Consider the following 12,566-nt stretch of genomic DNA (forward strand, 5'->3'; position numbering starts at 1 on the left):
TTTTAAAAACGACCAATCTCCTTTTTAACCTTGAAGGAGGCGCTTTGTCTGTAAGGGTCTATCACAGAACCACATGCCACAGAGCTACCACCAGCTGAGCATGTCTAGTCACATCACTACGAGGCATCAGTGCTGGGGAGGACTCGAAATGCTGCTCGCCGGGCATGAAGCACCGCCCATTGAGTGGCTGAATTAGATAGATGGGCAACAGCGGCGGGGGCACCTAAATTTGTGGGAAGCAAGATTTAAAGGAGGAAAAAAGCAAAACGTCACCATCTCTTCTCTTGCTGTTATAACAATGAGCTCTCTTCCCGCCCTTCCTTTTCTTGCATCATTTAATTACCTTCCCTTGTTTCCCTGCAGGAGCACAGCATCTGGGGTCAGGGGATTTGTGGAGAGGAAAGGAGGGGGCAGAACACTGACCTGCCAGGCTTGCAGACTTATTCTCCGCTGGCCCCCCCCCCATTTGCGCTGCTGCTGCCCATCTTTTAGTGTCAATAAAGCCTGAAGTGTTGAGTCACAAAGGTGAGGTTCAATCCCACATCACCACATCTGTGCTGCTCTTTTTCTCAGGTCTCCTCTGCTGGATCTTTGGCACGGAGAGAGAGAGAGCGTGCACACTCTGCGGGAGGCCTAGAATGTTACTGTCCCGCTGCGGCTGCTGTCGTCCCTACTTTCTAATGAGGGGGCATGTCTTTGAGAGATTGGTGTTTGGGCTCCAGGGGAAGGCGCTGAGATTCTCAGAACTGCAGCCAGCTCAGTGGGCACATGGCGGGCACTGACCATGCCCACCTTCTCCGAACTGCTATAGAAAAATGGCAGCAATAATGAGCCTCATACTGTGGACTGATGTCCCTGCTGCAGGAGGATGTTTGCTGTCGGATCTGTGGGACTGCAGGATTATTAGCAAACCTGTTCCTCCTGCTCATTACCCAGAGGATATGATCTTTAAAGGCGGCTTCCAAAGGAAAACAAATCACTGTGTGCCCTTTGGTGCTGCTTTATGACGGAGGAAGGCCTGAAAGGCTTGGCTGGGTTCTTTTGAAGTTATTTCTGCTCATTTTTACATTAGAAGCTCAGAGCTTGCCTGCCCGGTTTTTATTGCAGGAATCTGCAGATCACTAAAGAGCCAGGCAGACTGTGACCTCAGAGGGACCTTGCGAGTGAAAACTGATGAGGGGCATGATCCAAACCCCACAGAAGTCAATGGAGAGATTCCTATCGACTTCAGTGGGCTTCGAATCAGGTACTAGCTGAAAGAGGGAGTGATTTTATTCATACTGTTGAAAACCCAGTTCCGACATCTGCCCGAGCTGCACTTGGCACAGGACCAGAGGTCACGGGCAAAGATGGCTTTATGGTCTTAGCTCTGTTTTGTTTAATGTGTGTGGGGGTCCCAGCTAGATTGGGAGGTGGGCATTCCCGTATGGGAAAGGTTGAGGATCACTGGTCTAGACGGCCTATAGCAATAGATATTCCATCCCTAACTTTAGCGTTCTGATTTTCCCAAGCTCTATCCGTAGGGATAAAACCAATATGGAGACCTTTGAAATTACATACATGGGGTTTGATCTTGCTCCTGGTAACAAAAGGAGCTTTGCTATTGATTACAGGGGGAGCAGGAGCAGGCCTTATATCCGTGCGTATTTGTTAAGCAAAGAGCTGTCACACAGCCTTTTGAATTAGACAAAGGTTGAGAAAAACCTAAATAGTCCTAGTTGTGGGCAAAATTCAGTCCTGGCATAACAGACACTATGGAGTTGTGCCCACTTATCACAGGGGTGAATTTGGCCCCGTAGTTTTCAGGCTTCAGTTGGCTTCTCTGCTGAGCTCTAGTAGAGAGAAGGCCTTTGCAGTCTTTAGCTTGTTTAGCCCTGGGTCAGTCTAGTCCAGGGGTCGGCAACATTCGGCACGCGGCTCGCCAGGGTAAGCACCCTGGCGGGCCAGGCCAGTTTTATTTACCTGCTGACGCGGCAGGTTCGGCCGATCGCGGCCCCCACTGGCCACGGTTCGCCGTCCTGGGCCAATGGGGGCGGCGAGAAGCAGCGCGGGCGAGCGATGTGCTGGCTGCGGTTTCTTGCCACCCCCATTGGCCCCATAGTCTGTGAATAATGAGATTGGCCTTGTTATATGCTTGTAAGTGCACATCCTCACTTCAGGGCACCCCTCATGCCTTGATGCAGTATTGCAGGGGACTTCACCTCTCATACACACCTTGGTGGCCACTTCTTTTGCCCTGCGATAGCCAGCCCAGACCACATCTTCTCCCACCTCCTGTCCTGGGTCTTCCATGGCTCAGCTCTCTGGCCAGGTCACATAACAGTTCCCTCCCCTTGCAGTGTAACTAAAGGTCCCACATAAAGTTAACAAACGATGTCCACACTTACAGTTCTTCTGCCCTTCTCAGGCGTGACTGAAATCCTCTGCTTCCTGGCCCCTGCAGAGATTTTCTTAAACCACTTCTTCCCCAGCAGGATTCCCCCACTGCTTCCTAGCAACTCCAGTAGTTTAGCTCTGAGGAGCTCACTGCTCATTATGAGCCCTATCTCACCGCCCCCCAGGAGCCTACCCTGCTCCCTGTGGGTGACACAGCCTGACTCCCCTTGTTTCTCTCTCCAGAGTTCTCTTCCTTCTACTGCCTTTGCAGCCCTGTTTCAGCAGTGCTCTTGCTGCTCCACCGCCACAGCTGGGCTCAGTCTTTCTAATTAAGAACCATTACATCTAGCTGGGCTCACTAATTGACCCTTCTGTTGCCAGCTCATCCTTGAGGCTGAGGATACCTGCTAAATCATGGACAAGACTGAGCCTAGCTTGGCTCAGGGGGCCAGTCTGCCAGCCCAGGACAATGCTACATGATCATGGCTGCTCTTACTCAACAGTGATTATTGCAGTGGTTTCAGTGACCCTTCTGGGACCTGACTGACAGGAGAAGACCTGCACTGAGACTAAGGGCTGGTCTACACTGAACAGTTACATCGGCATCGCTACGTCTATCAGGGGAGCGAAAAATCCACACCCCCCTCAGAGACACAGTTAAGCCGACATAACCCCTGGTGTGGAAGGCACGAAGTCATCAAAACAATTCTTCCATCGACCTAGGTGCCCCGCCTTGGGATTAACTACAGTGATGGGAGAACCCCTGTGGTTGCTATAGTGAGTGTCTACACAGGGGTCGGCAACCTTCAGCACGCGGCCCATCAGAGTAATCCGCTGGCAGGCCGCGAGACATTTAATTTACATTGACCGTCCGCAGGCATGGCCCCTTGCAGCTCCCAGTGGCCGCGGTTCACCATTCCCGGCCAATGGAAGCTGGTAAAACACCAGACATTGTGAGTGTCCCCATAAAAATGTGAGTGTTGGCAACACTAGATTTTGGAGTGAGAGAGAGACACTCAGCTCTCTCTCTTTCTTGGAGATTTTATATTTGTTCTTATTTTGTTGTTTTCCTTAAATTAAAATAAAAGGCACCTAGATGGAACTGTATGGAAAACATAAAAGACAAGTGATTGCATACAACAAGGAGCTCAGAGAGAGAAGGACCAACAAAAAGGCCTGTGGGTTAAGAGAATGACAATAGGGACCCTAGCCAGTAATAGAAATATGGGAAGGGATCCCGTTTAATGACGAGTTGCTTCCATACTCCTGTTCAGAGACACACTGGTATTTTCCTGCCAATGGTAGTGCAAAGAAGTGGTTGGGGAGGGAGGTTTTCTGACCCTGGTGGGAAGTGTGGCATTTGCTGCACACAAAAGACAGAATCACAGCAGCATCCACCACACTGTGGCTGGCTTTAAGGGGTGGGGGTGGTTTACATGCACAGCTTTGAGCAGTGCTGAGACAGAACTACTCACAGCACACCACCCTATTTCACACCAGGGGCGTCCCTCCTGTTTTCAGGAGCTGGCGCTGGGAATGGTCGGGTCCCCAGGCTGCTCCCTGTTTTCTGCTCCTGCTGGGAGAGTGAAGCTCCCTTCCCACCCTAATCTGCTTTATTGCTGCTTTTATTTTCCCATTCTTAGCTCCGCTGATCCACTTCACTGGGAGAGCTGGGCACGAATCCTCAAACTGAGTGCCCCCCCCAACCCCCCACCCCCATTACCTAGGGAAGTTCTCAGGAGATGGCACCGGGGAGGCTGGAGCTGTCTCCATCTGCATAGCCATTATTAGGTAGGCAAAACAGACCCATGAAGGTGCTGTTCAGAGGCCATGTGAAAGGTCAAACTCATACGATAGCTGAGGATAAACTCAGTTTACAAGTTCTTCGGGTTGGAGCCCCCCTGTTCCTGTATGCTTTACACATTGACTATCACCGGCAGGATCCCATCTGGGGCCTCTGGGCGCTCTCATAGCACACACGTCAATAACAACCATGCTGCTTCTGTGGCGCGTCTCTTAGCTTGCATGCCAAGCTATCCTGTAGCGATCAGAAAGCAGAGAGAGCTGTTAGGGCACTGAGTGACAGCCGACATCTAGTGCCAAGACACAGGGAGGATGAGCGCCTTCCTACCTGCCATCTGTGGAGACAGAGACCCAGCTCGGCTGGCTGTGTGGGGAATGCAAGAGGACAAGAGGATGCAGTCCCTGCACTTTGGCCCCAGCCCTTCCCGCACTAGACAGAGGCAGGAGGGGGTTGGTGGGGGCACTGGCTTGCATGCTGCACCCCTTGAAAGGGTAGTGCTGCAGCTCCCCCTTGGTCAGTGCATTCCCTGGTTCAGTCACCCAGAATGCCTCTGGGTAGCCCTCCTGCATCCCCCCTCCTGCCCCTGTGAGCTGTGGTTTACAAGCCACAATAAAGCTCTCTAGGTGTTGGTCAAAGCAGGGGAAGGGGAAGTATGGATGATCCTGAGTAAACAACTGACTCTGGCTTGTCCTTGGCCTAATTTTTCCATTGTCTATTATGTGCAGCTGGATGCATTTCAGTAAGTTACCAATGGAAACGAATCCTGCTGAGTGTTCATTTTGGCTGTAACTGCTGTTTTCTAGGTAGCATGGTGGCCCTCTTTCATCTCTGCTTAGCGTGAAGCGGTGACTCACTGATTAACAAGTTAATTGGGAGCAGTGGGAAGTGGATCAGTAGAGGGGGCCGGGAGGGAAATCCCGCCTGTGTGGGGAGGGAAGTGGCAGCCTCAGACCACTCAGGGAGAGACTGGCTGCATTTGGATGTTGCAGGGGAAGGGAAAACGTAGAAAACAAATAAACAAACGGTATGGAGAACTCTCTGCTCGTGAAACAGCATTAGGAACGTGTCCCACATTAGTGCTGGCCACTGGGGAGGCACAGCTCTACATACCTCTTACCGCAGTCACTCCCTGGGGTGTTACATGGACTTTGGACATCATTTACAACAGTGGTTCTCAAACGGGGGCCGCCGCTTGTGTAGGGAAAGCCCCTGGCAGGCCGGGCCGGTTTGTTTACCTGCCCCGTCCGCAGGTCCGGCCGATCGCGGCTCCCACTGGCCACGGGTCACCGCTCCAGGCCAATGGGGGCTGCAGGAAGCGGCGCGGGCCGAGGGATGTGCTGGCTGCCGCTTCCAGCAATTCCCATTGCCCTGGAGCAGCAAACTGCGGCCAGTGGGAGCCATGATCGGCCAGACCTGCGGACGGAGCAGGTAAACAAACCGGCCCGGCCTGCCAGGGGCTTTCCCTACACAAGCGGCAGTCCCAGTTTGAGAACCACTGATTTACAAAGTGCCTTGGGATGACTTTCGGGGGGGGGGGGGGGGGACACAGGGACCTCCCTGAGGTACACAGATTCCACTTGCCTGACTTACACAGACACCACTGCGGACTTCTCTGTCCCGGGATTTATACCACCCCCACCACCAGAGTATCCAACCACCTCTCACTTAACCTGTTTGTCGTCGCCACACCTGTGTGAGGCAGAACTGCTGTATTAGCCCCATGTTACAGATGGGGAACTGAGGCACAGAGAAACTCCTGGTCACATTTTCAAAGGAGCTCAGCGTCCAACATAAAAAAAATCTGGCCACTTCTTTTGGTGCCTAACTGGGAGCTGAGCTCTTTCAAAATTCCAGCCTGAAGTGACTTGCCTCGGGTCACGTGTGAAGTCTGGCAGAGGAAGGAATTGAGCCCAGCTGTCCTGATAACCAGGAGAACCAGATCCTCCTCCTGCTCAACCGCTCAGGGCTTCACTGTGGGTTGTAGGCTCCTTCTCTTTCAGGGGAAAGACAGGCCCTTAGAAAGAGTCCACATAGGTGGCGACTGTCATCTTTTAGTGAAGCAAAAAGGTTTCAAGTAGAGTTGGGCCTGAATTGCAAAGCTCACATCCAAATCCAGCTCCAAACTCTCCCAAAACTTGGGGAAGTGGCAATTTGGTTCTGGCTCCTCTCTAGTTGCAATCATCTGCAGCACAGCAGGGACAGTTTGGCCTGGAAAACTTAGTGTGTGAGGTAGCTGGAGGGCCCTGTTCTGCCATCGTTGCTCCATAACCCAGGGTCTCTCTCTTTAAGGAGTATGTTTGCTGCTGACGTATTCTAGGAGAGCTCATTGTTCCACATGCGCCATGCACCTGCAGTTCTCTTGTAGCACCATGAATGCTAGACATACTTTGTCTAAGCAAACATGGCTACCTCAGGCCCAAAGAGAATGCTCTTATCTCTTCTTCGCTTTTATAAAAGCCCAGACCTGTGAAGCCCCTGAAGTATTCACTCAGTTAATCAGTGCAAATTTGTGTTCCTATTACTGTCACTATTGTCTTCCTCCCCTGCTCCCCACCGCGTTCCAGATCCACTTGTCATGCCTTGCGTCTCTTTAGATTGTAAGCTCTTTGGGTCAGAGTCTGTCTTCCTTTTACAAAACAAAACAAAACAAAACAAAACAAACCCACAGTTGCACAGCACCAAGCACAAAGGGGGCTCAATCCTGAGTGGGATCTCTGGGTCCTACTATGATACAAATATTAACCTGTTCGTGATTCATTATTCATAATAATACAGAAGAGATTCCTCTGAAGATGAGGGGAAAATGCTGGATGGACAGTTCTTTTCTCACATGCATCTGTCAGCGCTTGGCTCCAGTATTCTGCTCTCCCTACATCATTCTTTGTTAACATAAATGGGGATTCGGTTTCCATAAGGAGAGCAGAATTTCTTAAGGGAGATCTTAGTGCAGGTGTGACAGCAACATTTAGTCCTAGGGTTGCAAACTATGTTCGGAATTCAGATGGACGTGGAGATACGTCTAAGTTGGATGGAGTCGCTGGCTGGAAAAAAAGAGAGGTGGAGGAGTGGAAGAGGACTTCCAACCACTTCTAAAACCCTTCCACATGCACCTTCCTACTACTACCCAGCTAAAACCCTCTACCCACAACCTTTCCTGTGCATAGCACATGCCCCAGGTCTTCATTTTAACAGTCTAGTCCCCATAATGCACTAGCCCTTCATACCTGCCTCTACATGAGAGCAGAAAACCCACACACCCTCTAAACTGGTACAGCAGAATGGGGAGGATGCGAAGGTCATACGCTAGTTCATTGAGATGTTAATTATCTCACACCTGTACCAAGCATTGCTACCCTTCACCAGATGTCTAGCTAAGGTACTTGTATGGCCCCCATTCCCCTAGTATCTGAGCATGGGGATAATTGTTTATCCCCACAACATCCCTGTGAGGCAGGGCAGTGCTATTAGCCCCATTGTACAGATGGGGAACAGAGGCTCTGTGACTTGGCCGAGTTCACACGGGAAATCTGTGGCAGAGCAGGGACTTTAACCCAGGGTAGACCAGACTTGACATCCCTGATATTTCTAAGCTTTGGGGGAAGAGGAGGAAAACAAAGCTTAAGAAGAAGGGCTTCCCAGCCCTTCTTTACACACCACAGAGCAACAAATGAAGGATGCAACCAAAAGCCATTGCAGGTCACCTTTAGCACTTTTGACAGCAAGGCAGAATACTTAGCTAGTCCGCTCTTTGGGACGGGGACCGTCTTTTGGTTCTGCGCTAGCACAATGGGTCCTGAATCCAGGACTGGGGCTCCGAGGTGGTCTCACAATACAAATTAATAATAATAATTTCTCCCTTAGCTCAAAACTCCCCTACAGATGCGTAGCCCTTATGCCAAAGGAGACCTTCATTCAGCTGTCAGCAGTAGTCAGGATTTTATCTCCTTGACCAGCCCATAGGTGGCCAGGCAGGCACTCACTCCATCCAGCAGAGGGGCAGCGGTAAACCCACATGTAAGGCAGATCCTCAAACACTCAATCTAGTCTTTTCTTTTAGCATCGTCTCAGTGGAGGAGATGGGAGGGACAAGATAAAGGAAGCTGTACGTTAGGTTCTCTTTCCTAGTGCAAATCTCTGTTTTCTCCTTCTCATCAGGGCCAGCTACAGAACAGACAAGAGAAGCCATCCCGTCTCAGAGAGCATAGCTGTGCTTCCTCTTTTATTTTCTCATTGCTTGGCTCTTACAACTCTTGTTTGGTTTTCAAATCTCCTCTCCTTACGCTGTGTGCAGCACTCCCAGAAAGATGCAGCCGGGGGTGGTTTTCTAAACCCTCCCACAATATGTACCTACATAGCAGCAAAAGGGAGGGAGGGAGAAAAAACAAACCTGTTTTCCACATGGATTTTAATAGAGATCAGCCATTTCGCTCATCATATGTTTCGCTTAAAAAAAGGGCAGAAAAAAGAAAAAGTTATCAAAGAAAGTAATGGATGTCATTGAAAAAAAGTGGCCCCGTTCTGTTTCTACAGCAACTGAAATACCAGGAATTCTGCTAGCAGTGCTGTCTAAAGAACGATCACATTGTTACAGAACAAAAGACTGGGAGATTTATGAACAATTAGAGCAGATTCTTTTCCCTTTTGAACTTTCAAGGGCTCTGCAAAGCCTGACTCTGAAACACGTTTGATTCCAAGAAGCTGATGGAACCACAGCTGAAATATCCCAGGCTGTCTTCATTATTTCCACTTGGGGAGAATGGGGAGCGCTTACTCCCGTGTCTAAGCAGTAGGCAGGTAACGCACGCTCTGGCTGTTTCATGATCTACTTCTGCAGCAGGCAAGATCTATATCCAACAGCGCTAGTGTTGGCTTTTGATTTAGATTTAGATTTGATATACCCTCCAGTCTCAAAACACAACCACCTCTGGAAAGAGCAGGGCAGGGCCAGCCATGAAAATGCCCATTTAGAGACTTTGGAAATGTTGCAGAGGGAAGAATAATCAGACAAAACCCTCTGGGAATTATTAAAAGGAAGCGGGAGGGGGGGAGATTGCAATCAATGGTAATCAAGGCCACAGACAGCTGACTCAGCACAGAAACCACAAACGGGTGTCCAAGGTAACAGACATAATGAGGCTTCTATGATTTGTGAGGGATACAGAATCTGTCTTTGAAAGACACAAGCATGGAGAACACCTTCATCTAGAAAACTTTATATGCCTCAGCGATGCTGTCCTAGCAGCGCTCAGTCTCAGGCTACGTCTTCACTACAGGGGGGGGTCGATTTAAGATACGCAAATTCAGCTATGCGAATAGCGTAGCTGAATTCGACGTATCGCAGCCGACTTACCCCGCTGTAGGGACGGTGGCAAAATCGACCTCTGCGGCTTCCCGTCAACGGCGCTTACTCCCACCTTAGCTGGTGGAGTAAGAGCGTCGATTCGGGGATCGATTGTCCCGTCCTAAATCGATCCCCGAGAGGTCGATTTCTACCCGCCGATTCAGGGGACTTCAGATAGTGTGGGTGTGGGTGTGGCTTGCTCATCTTGCTGCCTGCAGGATGTGACCTTCGCTGGGATCCAAGTGGTTAGAGACAGACAAGGGCTATCAGAGCATCCAATACTCACCCCTCCCCCACCTGCATATGAGGGGAGTGCAAGCACCTCCTCCCCAGAAGGAGGTGCCAGACATTGAACACATTTAAAAATTTTATGAAAGCTAATGTTTAAAATCAAATTTGCCCAGGTTAAGAGGGAAGGGGTCAGGCTTGAGTTATGAGAGATTACAAGCATTGGTTACAAGGTTCACAAGCTACATACCTAGTACATAACCAGCATAGACCCAGACTGGGGTGCGGGATTTTTAAAGAGTCAGTGAATAAGTGATCTCAGGTATGCCACCCATTGACTTGAGCTTTCATCCCCTTTTATTGTCCTGCCGGCCTGAATGCTCTCACCCGGCTGAGATCTCTCTACAACTGCTCTTAAAAGCAAACCTGGAATTCAGGAAGGAGACAGAGCAACTTCTGATGAACATGGTCTAGATCTAGAGCCTTTATCACCCCCTCCACCTCCCTCCTGCCTGTACCATCCCGTGCCACTCCTGCTCACACACTTGTGGCTTTCAAGTAGCACAATCATTTCTTTTAAGGCAGAAGAGTAAAAGGCTAGAGCTAGCAAGTGGGAGCCAGGAGACCTGTGTTCCACTCCCTACTCTACCACTCACTCACAGTGTGACAACCTCCCCGTGCCTCAGTTTCCCCTTCTGTAGCTCTGGGCTAACAGCATGCTTAGAGAGGCTCTGATGAGCGGTCGGATGGAAGTGCAAAGAGCCCTTATAATTGTCATTAAGGAACACAGTGAGTACCAGTATAGTAGTGAATATATGTGGGGGAGGGGGGTTGGAGAGGGGGAAGGGAGGAGGTTGGGAACCTGAGGGCCCTGGAATTAAGCACCATTCCCTGCATACCATGTGTTATGCAAACCAGTGTGTCAACACACAGCTCCCCCAAACCAAACAGGGAGTGGAAGGGCTCTTGAATAACTCTCCACATTCCCAGCATGCACTAACTCTATACATCTTTACTTATGGGCCCGGTCCTGGGTGGCGTCAAACCCCTTCAACTCCCATCAGATTCAGTGGCACTTGTGGGAAGCATCAGAAGCAAGTCTTGTGTGTGTTGCAGGGGGCTGGACACTTGGCCGCAGCACAAGGCATTTTGGGATTGTGCTTTGGCCCCTAATGGGCTTTCTAAAAAAAACCAGACGTCCCCCCCACAGAGGGGTTGACCTGCACCCACTCACTTAGCAGGGGCTGCGTCCTTTGTCTCAGCTAAACCCGGGGGAAAGGGGCCAACAGAAGTTGCTATGCTGACGTACCCATGGGCTGCAGCCCTAAGTCATGGCTGCCCCCCAAAGCCCCTGGTGCATGCCACACTGCCCCAGCCGGAGCTGGGGAGAAGGAGCGGGGAGCCCTGTTCAGCGTATCTCCAGCAGGTTTGCTTTATGCCAGGGGCACACATGACAGACACACCGGGGGATTCTTCGATAGTGACTCTAGGGATATGTAAGCAGGCAAATAGCATCTACGCGTACAGGCATTAAAAGGGGGAAGAGGTTGGGGAAGTGGAGCCTGTAAGGAGAAAAGGTAACGACAGCCTGGACTGTATCTGAAGCAAGGAATTAGAGTGGGAAGCATTTTAGGCTGCTGGTGTCTGATCCTGCTAGGTACTGAGCGCCCTCAACTCCCATTGACTTCAGGGCAAGTGGGGAGGTGCTCAGCCCCTCACTAGATCAGGCCCTTAGGTGAGATTTCATCTCCCCCTCTCCCTCCCCTCCCCCGTTGTTTCATTGAGAATGCTGTGAGCTATTGGTTCAGTAATGAGTCAAAATTACCAGGATCTGGGAGACAGGGGCAGGGACCAGACAAGACCATCTCCTATGGGAATGTGCTTGAAAACAGCCAATTGATGTCCTCATCGATTGAGAGAGATGAAGTTTCTAATCTGACTGTTTCCGTTTTCCCACCCCCCTCCAGCACGGGAACAATTCTGATCCTGTCGCTCGTGGGGAAAGTACTGGGTGGTTTACCATCCTTTTGCCCTAGGGTGCAAATCACTCAGCAGAGGAGCTGAATGGAATGATTCCAGCTGAAAGAGGACTTTGAAATATTAGGCTCCATTGTGCGACCTCCCCCCCCCCCCCCCTTCCAGTTTTAAAGCACAGTCGTGAACACAGGACTAATCCAGCCTTCAGAAACAAGCCCGCCCGCACCCCCCACAGAAAGGAGATGTCTCCTACCAGGGGATAACAAAGGGGGACTCACCCCAGATCAAAGTAAGCAGCTGGGCCTTGGGGATGAGGCAGAGGGAGTAGACAGCGCCGATGTGAAGCAGTGTCATTAGGACGACATTCCTCCAGACAATCTGCTGGCGATATCTGGCGCTCCCCTCGCTGCTCTCGGCTTTTGATCCTAACGGGCTTTCTTCTCTCCCATCACAGAAGGGGCTCCTTGTCTCTCCATCCACTGCACAGCTGGCTCCCGGGCCCGACATAGCTAAGAAAGCGAGGTCTGCGTGTGCGTATGCGCCCGAGCTTGTGCGGTACCCCACGGACCAGGGTCTGAGAGCAGCTACCAGCCAGCCAGCGAAGGGGAGTAGTTGCTTGCTTGGAGGGTTGATGATTTATTATAACGGATGACGAGTGTTCTTCTTTTTAGGTTTGGGGATTTCCCCCCCCTTCTTTCCCGTCCAGACCTGTTTTAAATGAACCCTACGAATGCAAGTCCTGGCGCACGGCATCTGTTGCTAGCATCTCATCCATGATGCTCCTGCTGTGCCAGGGCTGAACTCCGCACAGCAACAGAGGGAAGAAAAAAAAGGGGGGGA

At 50.8% G+C, this 12,566-nt stretch overlaps 1 protein-coding gene across 1 annotated transcript in view; it reads right to left on the minus strand.

Moving 5' to 3' along the window:
- Positions 1-12,233, minus strand: part of SCD5 (stearoyl-CoA desaturase 5) — a 66,221-nt gene extending 53,988 nt beyond the window's left edge. The window contains exon 1 of the mRNA XM_065405251.1: positions 12,005-12,233. Within this exon, the coding sequence (XP_065261323.1) occupies positions 12,005-12,233 (229 nt within the window). The remainder of the gene's footprint in view (positions 1-12,004) is intronic.
- Positions 12,234-12,566: the final 333 nt, after the last annotated feature.

The sequence above is a fragment of the Emys orbicularis genome, chromosome 5 (genome assembly GCF_028017835.1).
Source record: "Emys orbicularis isolate rEmyOrb1 chromosome 5, rEmyOrb1.hap1, whole genome shotgun sequence".
Lineage (NCBI taxonomy): Eukaryota > Metazoa > Chordata > Testudines > Emydidae > Emys > Emys orbicularis.